The sequence below is a fragment of the Delphinus delphis genome, chromosome 5 (genome assembly GCF_949987515.2).
Source record: "Delphinus delphis chromosome 5, mDelDel1.2, whole genome shotgun sequence".
Classification (NCBI taxonomy): Eukaryota; Metazoa; Chordata; class Mammalia; order Artiodactyla; family Delphinidae; genus Delphinus; species Delphinus delphis.
In genome coordinates, this window is record NC_082687.1 from 75,933,465 (window position 1) to 75,945,511 (window position 12,047).

The following is a 12,047-nucleotide window of genomic DNA, read 5'->3' on the forward strand; positions in this document are numbered from 1 at the left end:
TGATAAAATAGACTTTAAAATAAAGAATGTTACAAGAGACAAGGAAGGACACTACATAATGATCAAGGGATCAATTCAAGAAGAAGATATAACAATTATAAATATATATGCACCCAACATAGGAGCACCTCAATACATAACACAACTGCTAACAGCTATAAAAGAGGAAACAGACAGTAACACAATAATACTGGGGGACTTTAACACCTCACTTACACCAATGGACAGATCATCCAGACAGAAAACTAATAAGGAAACAAAAGCTTTAAATGACACAACAGACCAGATAGATAAGGTACTTGTAGGACATTCCATCCAAAAACAGCAGATTATACTTTCTTCTCAAGTGCACACGAAACATTCTCCAGGACAGATCACATCTTGGGTCACAAAACAAGCCTCGGTAAATTTAAAAAAACGGAAATCATATCAAGCATCTTTTCCAGCCAGAACTCTAGAAGATTAAAAACAAATCACCAGGAAAAAAACGTAAAAAGCACAAACACATGGAAGCTAAACAATACGTTACTAAATAACCAAGAGATCATTGAAGAAATGAAAGACAAAATCAAAAAATACCTAGAGACAAATGACAAAGAAAACATGACAACCCCAAACCTATGGGATGCAGCAAAAGCAGTTCTAAGATGGAAGTTTACAGCAACACAATCCTACCTCAAAAAAACAAGAATCTCAAATAAACAATCTAACCTTACACCTAAAGGAACTAGAGAAAGAAGAACAAACAAACCCAAAGTTAGTAGAAGGAAAGAAATCATAAAGATCAGAGCAGAAATAAATGAAATAGAAACAAAGAAAACAACAGCAAAGATCAATAAAACTAAAAGCTCGTTCTTTAAGATAAACAAAATTGATAAACCTTTAGCCAGACTCATCAAGAAAAAGAGAGAGGGGACTCAAATCAACAAAATTAGAAGTGAAAAAGGAGAGGTTACAATGGACACCACAGAAATACAAAGCATCCTAAGAGATTACTACATGCAACTCTATGCCAATAAAATGGAAAACCTGGAAGAAATGGACAAATTCCTAGAAAGGTACAAACTTCCAAGACTGAACCAGGAAGAAATAGAAAATGTGAACAGGCCAATCACAAGTAATGAAATTGAAACTGTGATTAAAAATCTTCCAACAAACAAAAGTCCAGGACCAGATGGCTTCACAGGTGAATTCTATCAAACATTCAGAGAAGAGCTAACACCTATCCTTCTCAAACTCTTCCAAAAAATTGCAGAGGAAGGAACACTCCCAAACTCATTCTATGAGGCCACCATCACCCTGATACCAAACCAGGAAAAGATACTACAAAAAAAGAAAATTACAAATATCACTGATGAATATAGATGAAAAATCCTCAACAAAATACTAGCAAACAGTATCCAACAAAACATTAAAAGGATCATACACCACGATCAAGTGGGATTTATCCCAGGGATGCAAGCATTCTTCAATATATGCAAATCAACCAGTGTGATACACCATATTAACAAGTTGAAGGAGAAAAACCATATGATCATCTCAATAGATGCAGAAAAAGCTTCTGACAAAATTCAACACCGATTTATGATAAAAACTCTTCAGAAAGTGGGCACAAAGGGAACCTACCTCAACATAATAAAGGCCGTATATGACAAACCCACAGTCAACATCATTCTCAGTGGTGAAAAACTGAAACATTTCTTCTAAGATCAGGAACAAGAAAAGGTTGCCCACTCTCACCACTGTTATTCAACATACTTTTGGTAGTTTTAGCCACGGCAATCAGAGAAGAAAAAGAAATAAAAGGAATCCCAATTGGAAACGAAGTAAAACTGTCACTGCACATGACATGATACTATACATAGATGATCCTAAAGATGCCACCAGAAAACTACTAGAGCTAATCAATGAATTTGGTAAAGTTGCAGGATATGAAACTAATGCACAGAAATCTCTTGCATTCCTATACACTAACAATGAAAGATCAGAAAGAGAAATTAAGGAAACAATCTCATTCACTATTGCAAAAAAAGAATAAAATACCTAGGAATTAACCTATCTAAGGAAGTAAAAACCTGCACTCAGAAAATTACAAGACACTGATGAAAGAAATCAAAGATGACACAAACAGATGGAGAGATATACCATGTTCTTGGATTGGAAGAATCAATATTGTGAAAATGACTCTACTACCCAAAGCAATCTACAGATTCAATGCAATCCCTATCAAATTACCAATGGAATTTTTTACAGAACTAGAACAAAAAAATTTTTAAATCTGTATGGAGACACAAAAGACCCCAAATAGCCAAAGCAATCTTGAGGGAAAAAAAGAGCTGGAGGAATCAGACTCCCTGACTTCAGACTATACTACAAAGCTATAGTAATCAAGACAATATGGTACTGGCACAAAAACAGAAATATAGATCAATGGAACAGGATAGAAAGCCCAGAGATAAACCCATGCACCTATGGTCAACTAATCTGTGACAAAGAAGGCAAGGATATATAATGGAGAAAAGACAGTCTCTTCAATAAGTGGTGCTGGGAAATAAGAATGAAATTAGAACACTCCCTAACACCATACACAAAAATAAACTCAAAATGGATTAAAGACCTAAATGTAAGACTGGAAACTATAAAATTCTTAGAGAAAAACATAGGAAGAACACTCTTTGACATAATTCACAGCAAGATCTTTTTTGACCCACCTCCTAGAGAAATGGAAATAAAACAAAAATAAACAAATGGACCTAATGAAACTTAAAAGCTTTTGCACAGCAAAGGAAACTATAAACAAGACGAAAAGACAACCTTCAGAATGGGAGAAAATATTTGCAAACGAATCAACGGACAATGGATTAATCTCCAAAATATATAAACAGCTCATGCATCTCAATATTAAAAAAACAAACAACCCAATCCAAAAATGGGCAGAAGACCTAAACAGACATTCCTCCAAAGAAGACATACAGATGGCTGAGAGGCACATGAAAAGATGCTCAACATCACTAATTATTAGAGAAATGCAAATCAAAACTACAATGAGGTATCACCTCACACAGGTTAGAATGGGAGTCATCAGAAAATCTACAAACAACAAATGCTGGAGAGGGTGTGGAGAAAAGGGAACCCTCTTGCACTTGAAATTTTGGTGGGAATGTAAATTGATACAGACACTATGGAGAACAGTATGGAGGTTCCTTAAAAAACTAAAAAAAGAATTACCATATGACCAAGCTATCCCACTACCAGGCATACATCCTGAGAAAACCATAATTCAAAAAGACACATGTGGGCTTCCCTGGTGGCGCAGTGGTTGAGAGTCTGCCTGCCGATGCAGGGGACACGGGTTTGCGCCCCGGTCTGGGAAGACCCCACATGCCATGGAGCGGCTAGGCCCGTGAGCTGTGGCCACTGAGCCTGTGCGTCCGGAGCCTGTGCTCCACAACGGGAGAGGCCACAACAGTGAGAGGCCCACATACCGCCAAAAAAAAAAAGACATATGCACCCTAACGTTCATTGCAGCACTATTTACAATAGCCAGGTCATGGAAGCAACCTAAATGCCCATCGACAGACAAATGGATAAAGAAGAAATAGTACATATATACAATGGAATATTACTCAGCCATAAAAAGGAACGAAATTGGGTCATTTGTGGAGACGTGGATGGACCTGGAGACTGTCATACAGAGTGAAGTCAGAAAGAGAAAAACAAATATCATATAGTAACATATATATGTGGAATCTAGAAAAATGGTACAGATGAACTGGTTTGTAAGGCAGAAATAGAGACAGAGATGTAGAGAAGAAAAATATGGACACCAGGGAGGGAAAGCGGGTGGTGGTAGGATGAATTAGGAGATTGCGATTGACATATATACACTAATATGTATAAAATAGATAAGTAATAAGAACCTGCTGTATAAAAAATAAAATTCAAAAAACAACAAACAAACAAACAAAAATTTAAAGAGGGTACCAGTCTCCTTAAAAAAAAAAAAAAAGGCTTGGCGGTGGGGAATATTTCAAAGGACTTAAAAGATGTTAAGCTAATATGATGCTAGGTCTGTACAGTACTGCCCTGTCTACACAATCTCTATTTTTTCACTTGAAACACTTTGACATCATAAATAAGAAACATTTCTAAGAAGCGATTACACCACAGGGAGAATAAAGGTTCTGCTTTTGCCTGAGTGCTTTTGCTCACTCACTTAGATCACTCTGTTGAACAGAGTAAATCTAAATAATGATGATGATGACATCATTTATTGACTGGGTATACTATGTATCAATCACTGTTTTAAGTGCTAAACTTCTATTAACTCATTTAATCCTCACATTAAGCCCATGAAGTAAGCAGAATTAATCTTCCTCATAGTTACAAATATCTATTCTTATAATTTTTTCCAAATCTCTATTTCTCTAGTAGAAGATTCCTAAAGTACTGTTCAATCCCTTCACCTACAAACCAATTCAATGGAAGGAAGGGGGATGGAAGAGAGGGTAGACAAAAAAATATCTCCTAAATGTTGACTAAATCAGTAACATGGATAATGATATACGTGTATGTGAATGTTCACATTCTTTCTTCTCTCAGAAGCCGTATTGCCCTAAATGAAGCATTTAAAGCAAAAATTTCAATCACTGCCCAGGTGTGAAGACCCACGTGTAGCAAGATGGTCGTTCCTTAAAAATCCACACACCTCTGTTCCCCAAATCCTTCTACTATTAAGATGGTGGAGGCTGGTCCCAACAGTATGCCCTCCACATGCCCTTATTTTCTTGCTGTCCTAGATCAATCTATATCCATTATCCTCCAGGCTTCTGAATCAGAACCCCCTGTGTTTTACTTTGAGCACATAATTTGCTACAATTAATAAGAACATTTTTCTATGTAGCTAAAGACACTTCTAACATATAGTCAGATTTATCCTTAATAAAAAGTCTCCCTTTCATCCTCCTATCTTCTGTACTAATACTGCACCAATACACTACAATCACCATCACCAACTTCCAACAGTATGTGGACAATTCTGAAATTCATCCATGTGCTACAAAATAAACTGTCTGGGGGAAATCCTGCTTTAAAAAGCAGCAGATCTGAAAATCTTGAATGGAACAGTCCTAGGCTACCGCTCTGCTTCTTAATACCGCCATGCTTCTTAATGGCTATAATAACTTAAGGCTTGACTCATAAATCCAGGAGAAATATTACTTGATGTTTTTTCCTCATAACTCAATGAAAATATGACAAACTACACAGTGAGCCTGAACCTCAAGACATATGGCAGAGCCATGGGAAGACAGCAACATGTAGATAAGCCTGCAACAATAAGGAATAAAGCAAAGAGCATATACCTTCTTGCTTTTCAAAAAATACATACCATAGTATAATTGTGAGCCACTTTATGCAAATCTGTACAACCTTGAGCATCAGCAAAAGAACGGATTCCAAGACAGTTGGATGGGTGAAGCTGTTTCATTAAAAACTTACAGCATGCTTCCACAACCTGTGAAAGCTGAAGAAGGCAAGCTGTAGATAACAGGCACTCAATATTATCTTCTTTTAATTCAAGGCGGCCTTAATGATAAAAAGAAATTCCATTAACTATGGAATTATATTAACTTTAGTTTATAAGGTAATTGGTGTTAACAGTAATAATTCTAAGCAAGAGCTCATTACATGCATTCCAGACATAGATGATTTAAGACATTCCAAAAAGAAAAAAAAGTACTAAACATGAAAAAAAACTATTAGCACTTCGTGACTTCTACTAAAATTTAAAAATTAATAGTTTGTTTCCAGAATTTTTAAAGAATGATTTAATTAGTAATATATCTATTACATATAACTAAAATTTTAAATACAATAATTAAAAAACATAACTCATCAAATTATTACATTAACATTTTAAAATATCATTCAATAGCTTAATTATGATAACCATTTTAAAGGTTCTAATATAGAGATTTTAACCTATATACATACCACCAGGGGTGGTGATCATAACAGCAGAATTAACTGTTAGCTAAGGCAGGCTTTATTAAAAGCAGAAATCTGAAATCTAATAATACAACTTACATTTAAGAAGTTTTAAATTCATATTTTCAGATTTATTACCTGTATATGCATACTGAATCAAGGACCATAGTGAATTCGGTTCTACACCTTCCATTTTTATTTCTTCTTGCCTTGCTTCCCTGACATCATTAGTAAACATGGCAGCAAAATAATCTGAGACAGAAGAGAGCACCAATCTATGAACATATTAGAAGAAAAGCAACAAATCAGTGACAATGTCAAAGCTGATGTTCATTAGTAAATGCTGCTGCTTTCTTTTTCCTTATTTTTCTTTTCCTTTTTAAAAAAAATTTTGTTACCCATAGAGAGTGTTTGGTACTGAGAAATGCATTTTAAGTTTGACCAATTGCTTTATGCTCTAGCTCCTTCCTTTGAGTAACAAATTACCATTACTGAAAATTTTCTGCTGACATAAATGATTTACTCATTCACTACTTAAATATCCCTTTTTAACATCCTGAAAAAAAAGCTACAAGCTCACAGCATTAAACTGATGGTTAAAAAAATGGGGGGAAGAATGCAAAGGTTCTTCTTTTTATCACTTTTGAAAATAATCTAAGTTTTGTTTTAATTGTAGAGGTAGTCAATACATGGAAGACATTTGAGACTGGTTTTAGGTTATTTAAAAAAAATATTTATTTATGTATTTGGCTGCGCCAGGTCTTCATTGCCATGTGTGGAATCTTCGTAGCGGCATGTGGGATCTTTTAGTTGTTGGCATGCAAACTCTTAGTTGCAGCATGTGGGATCTAGTTTCCTGACCAGGGATCAAACCTGGGCCCCCTGCATTGGGAGCACGAGTCTTAGCCACTGGACCACCAGGGAAGTCCCTAGCAGGTTATTTTTAAACTTCATGATTTTTAAATTATGATAGTATATTATAATGCTTGTATTTTGTTATAAAATTATATCATTATCGCAATACAAAACTATACTTTGTATTTTGTTATAATACATTATTATATATTAGGTATGTCTCTGTCCAAATTATTGATAGTCACATATTAAGCAAAATACGTTATAAATATATGTATTTGAAACGTGCATTTTTCATTTGATAATATGTCTTGAAGATATTTTCCATATCAGCACACTTACACAGATTTACTTTATTCATTTGTTAAAGAAGTAGAAATTATGATACAGATAATAGTTGAAGCTCTCTCTATGCTCCTCTCTAATTCCCTTCACCTCTCTCCCCAGGAGGGCACTGCTGAATCCTACGGTTTGCCAAACTGCTCTCCAAAGAGCTGTGCCAGTTTAGTCTAGCACCAGCACTGCATAAGAGTTAACCTTTCCCCACAATATTGTCGATGTCAAAATTTTGGCCACCTGCAAGGTGTTAAATGGTATCTCATTGTTGTTTTAATTTTCATTCACCTGATTGTTAGTGAGGTTGAAGGTGTTTTCAAATGTTTTTTGGCCATTCAGGTTTCTTCTTCTGAGAACTGCCCATTCATTCAGTTATTCACTGAACAAATAATAATGCACACCTAATAAATACTGGGCACTGTTCTAAATACTTGAGATGTATTAATACCTTCTCTTATGGAGTCTTATATTCTACAGGGAGACAAATACCCAGCAGAAGTAAATTCTATAGTACATCAAAAAGTGATAAGTGCCATGGGGAAAAAAGCAGGGTAAGGGCAAATGGGGAGTGGGTTTAAATAGGTGGTCTCATGGGAAGGTGACACTTCAGAAAAGACTTGAAGGAGGTGCAGGAATTAGTCACACAGGTATTTGGGAACAGCATTCAGGCAGAGTAGCAGCCAGTGCAAAAATCCAAAGGCAGAAGCGGCATGCCTGCCACATGCAACAGACCACAAGGGGGTCAGTGTGGTTCAAGCAGAGTGAGAAAGGAGGGCAGAATGGTAAAGAGGTAATGGCAGGCTGGATCACATAAGCCACTATGAGGAAATGGGCTTTCACACTGTGACATGAGGAGGCACTGGAAAGTCTGATCACAGAAGCAACCAGATCTAAGTTCCATTTTAAAGGATCACTCAGGGAGCTGTGTAGAAAATGGAATGTAAGGGGGAAAAGTGCAAACAGGGAGACTAGTTAGGAGTTTCTTGCACTGGTAATCCAGGTGAGATGGTGATGGCTTTCACAAGCATTGCAGGTAAGGTAATGAGTTTTGTTTTGTAAACAGGGAATTTGAGATGCCTGTATGAAATTCAGGTTGGAATATCTTTCTAATAAACCCATGCTCACAACATGGACTTTCTGTCACAATATATAGTAGCATCTCAATAAATATATGCTGAACTGAGTAACTGAAAACTTGAAGACCAAGACCATTTTTTCTAATTTTACTTTCGCTTTTGAGGGTTTAACAAAACTTTTGGGACACAGTATTAATTAGTTTTGAAAGGTATTATAAAAAAAAACCTTTGGGATCATAATGGTGATTAACACTGAACAATTAAATATGTAATTATTAGGAGAAAAATAATGAATCGTTATTTATTTAACAGCTTCCATTTCCTTTTCTTACATCAAGAAGTAATACTTCATTTCTGTTAAAGGCTTTTATTCCCTAGCACCACTGCTTTTCATATTTCTTGGAGGCAGGCAAACAGAAGTTGGAATAGATGTGGCTATTTAAAAACTCAACAGTTTTGCCACTCCATTCCACCAGCCTTTTTGTTTCTAAATACTCAAAGCTCTAATTTCTACTGAGCTTACTGAAAGTTATTTAATAGGTAGAATTAGGTGGAATGCTGCTCATAGTAGCTGAAATCTATACCAAACAATACTGATTTCAGGCTGGTATGTTTTGTTTTTATGCTTCTACAGAGGGAAAGTGATCCTTCTGGGGTCATTTAATGTGTAATAATTTCATATGCACTGTCTTCTTTGCAGAAACTCCATGAAATATACCACTTTACCAAAAGAGTCCATTGCATAATCAATTAGAACAAGTTACCTCAATATACATAATTAAATGATCAAGGAAATATTTCACACATACAGAAATTTAGAAAACAATGACCTGTGAGCTGGAATTCTGCGATCACCAGCAACTAGAATTACATCGCATAACTGTTTGTGTCTCAAATAGTTTTCCATCTTTTTGAATGTTTGTTCAGCATGATTAAGGGCTTGGAAGAATTCATCTGATGAACATGGCTCCATAGTATGGCAGGATGATACTGTCTGACTGCTATTGGAAGTCCTGAAAAGAAAGAAAACACACATTTTGAAAAGTCGTTAACACATTAAAAATATCTTTCCTATTAAGTCCTTTTAAATCCTTCAAATGTAATAGAAGCAACGCTATCAGTCTATATTAATGAACAATCATTCATCATTTTTGCCTTTGAAAATCAAATGATGGCTCAAATCATATGTGTGTCTTGCAAACACTGTGAATGTGATACCTTCTAGTTAATAGCTACATATATTCTTTGCCTGTTCCTGAGGTCTCTTCTCTTGTCAATACGACGTCTCTGCTGAAAAAGAGCCAAACTATATTCATATTGATAGTCATAGCTCCAACATTATATTTAAGGGCATAAGAGATTTTTTTTTTTTTTTTTTTTTTTTTTTTTGCGGTACGCAGGACTCTCACTGTTGTGGCCTCTCCCGTTGCGGAGCACAGGCTCCGGACGCGCAGGCTCAGCGGCCATGGCTCACGGGCCTAGCCGCTCCGCGGCATGTGGGATCTTCCCGGACCGGGGCATGAACCCGTGTCCCCTGCATCGGCAGGTGGACTCTCAACCACTGTGCCACCAGGGAAGCCCAAGAGATCATTTTTTGAAGGCAGAAAGGGAATTAAACTCTTTTGGAGATATAAACCCAAGCCATCCTTTATTTAAAAATGGGTTATGTTCACAGTTCATTTATAACTGTTTAGAATACAAAATATATTATAAAATTATAAATGAATTATAAATAATTATAAATTATAAATAATTATTAATAGATCATTATAATAAATCATTATAAATCATTTGATTCTCTGACTAGTCTTCAATAGCCCAGGTAACCTATAACTTAGATTATAGCTTAAGAGAATTTGATGGCCTAACCCAGGTATCTAAAAATTATTTGAAATTTCCAAATTATAATTTGAAGAGTATTTGTTCTATATTTTCATTATGATTCATTGATGGAAATGGTGAAAAAGTGAAAAGATTGGGACTAAGAATGAAATCCTAAACCCATCCCTCTCCCCTAGATCCCTTCTCCAAGATCACTTGAATCAAGTAATCAACATCCCTTGGTTATACAATTAACTACAAAACTACCGACTATGCCGTAACTTAGTTATCATTTCTCATCAGATCTACTTTTAAGGATATAATGATTCTGATAAATGCTTTGTTGAATTAAGCCTCACTATATCTTAAGAGAATTTTCTTAATATAAATATCTAATATCTTACCAGGGACCAGCTGTCCTCTTGACCACCAACCTTACCCTCTTTGCTGATTTGTATTAGCTCTCTGGCTCCTAGGAATTCAAATTTTCTACTCCTATTTACACTCTCTGCTGAACATTTCGAACTTCTTGATTTGCTTTCAAGGCTTCAGTTGCTATCACATGTTAAATAAACATGTTATTTCAATGTGACAATTAATTCAGAGATTTTTGGGTATAGCAATCACTCCCACTGCTCCAAATGAAGGATCAAAAGAAGTGCAGGCTTCTGATTTGTAGTCTGTGGAAAAGCAAAGCTGTCCATTCACAAAAGGAACATGAAAGAGGTAGGAACAAAGCTACTCAGGCTTAAAGAGCTGCACAGCTTTCTAGCGTCTCTTGTTCTATTTTAAGAAATTTGGGACCTTGCACATACAATTTTAATAATGGAAGAATTTACTTAAAAAAAGAATTTGCTGCATATCCAGACAACTGTAGAACCTAGGTATCAGAACCATTATACACAGAATTTTTACATCTAGAAGGAACCTATGTAGTCATTTAATTCAACCCCCTTATTTTGCAGATGAGAAAATTTTGAGGCCCCAAATGGCTCAAAGTGATCAACCAAGGACATATAGGTAGCTGGATACAAAACCAGGGATCAGGAGGCATTCAGAATGTTGGTCAAATCACTCACAAAGGAATGAAAATTTTTGCTTACCTTTACCTTAAGGCATTAGTGAGTGCAAGGACCAAGGGTATGAAGGGAGAATGATAGTACAATATGAATGAGGATAATTTAACAATAACAACAACAACAAAAGACATGAGAATTCAGGATCTTAGACAAAAGTCTACTGCTCTGTTACTGCCCCTTAGCTAGGGTTAAGACAGCAAGAGTCTCTTAGTTTTCCATGGGGCAGAGATAACATCTCTATCTCTGGCTAATCAAAGGTTTTTAATACTCTGGCTCTGTGTAATTTATAATGTCATTACTTTCTTACTATTTCTTTTCCTATTATGTGTTTTGGTTTGGAAGCTTGAATTGGAGAGGTATGGGGTAGTGATTAAGAGCATTTTAGGAAGGTTCTAGAACTGTGCTGTCCAATATAGTTAGCTACTAGCCCCCATGTGGCTTTTTTTTTTTTTTTTCTGTACGCGGGCCTCTCACTGTTGTGGCCTCTCCCGTTGCAGAGCACAGGCTCCGGACGCGCAGGCTCAGCGGCCATGGCTCATGGGCCCAGCCGCTCCGCGGCATGTGGGATCTTCCCGGACCAGGGCACGAACCCATGTCCCCTGCATCAGCAGGCAGACTCTCAACCACTGCGCCAACAGGGAAGCCCCCCATGTGGCTATTTTAATTAAGAAAATAAAATTAAAAAGTTCTTTAGTTGAACTAGTCATGTTTCAAATGCTCAAGTAGCCCCATGGGGCTAGTGGCTGCCAGATTGGATGGTGCAGAGATAGAACATTTCCATCATTGCATAAAGTTCTATTGCATAGTGCTGATTCAACTCTGTTACTATGTATCTGGACGAGTTATTTAACTTCTCTAAGTCTTACCTCCAATAGCAATACAGAAATAAGTA

General features: G+C 36.3%; 1 protein-coding gene across 3 annotated transcripts in view; it reads right to left on the reverse strand.

Annotated features, from left to right (window-relative positions):
• The window catches only part of KLHL5 (kelch like family member 5), a 75,031-nt gene that overhangs the window by 34,461 nt on the left and 28,523 nt on the right, over positions 1–12,047 (reverse strand). For 2 of the 3 annotated variants that reach the window (XM_060012689.1, XM_060012692.1), the window contains exons 2-4: positions 9,086–9,268; positions 6,127–6,263; positions 5,390–5,586 (exon numbers count right to left, since the gene is read on the reverse strand). In XM_060012689.1, the coding sequence (XP_059868672.1) occupies positions 5,390–5,586; positions 6,127–6,263; positions 9,086–9,228 (477 nt within the window). In that variant the 5' untranslated portion in view covers positions 9,229–9,268. The remainder of the gene's footprint in view (positions 1–5,389; positions 5,587–6,126; positions 6,264–9,085; positions 9,269–12,047) is intronic. The other variant, XM_060012693.1, reaches the window with a different exon arrangement.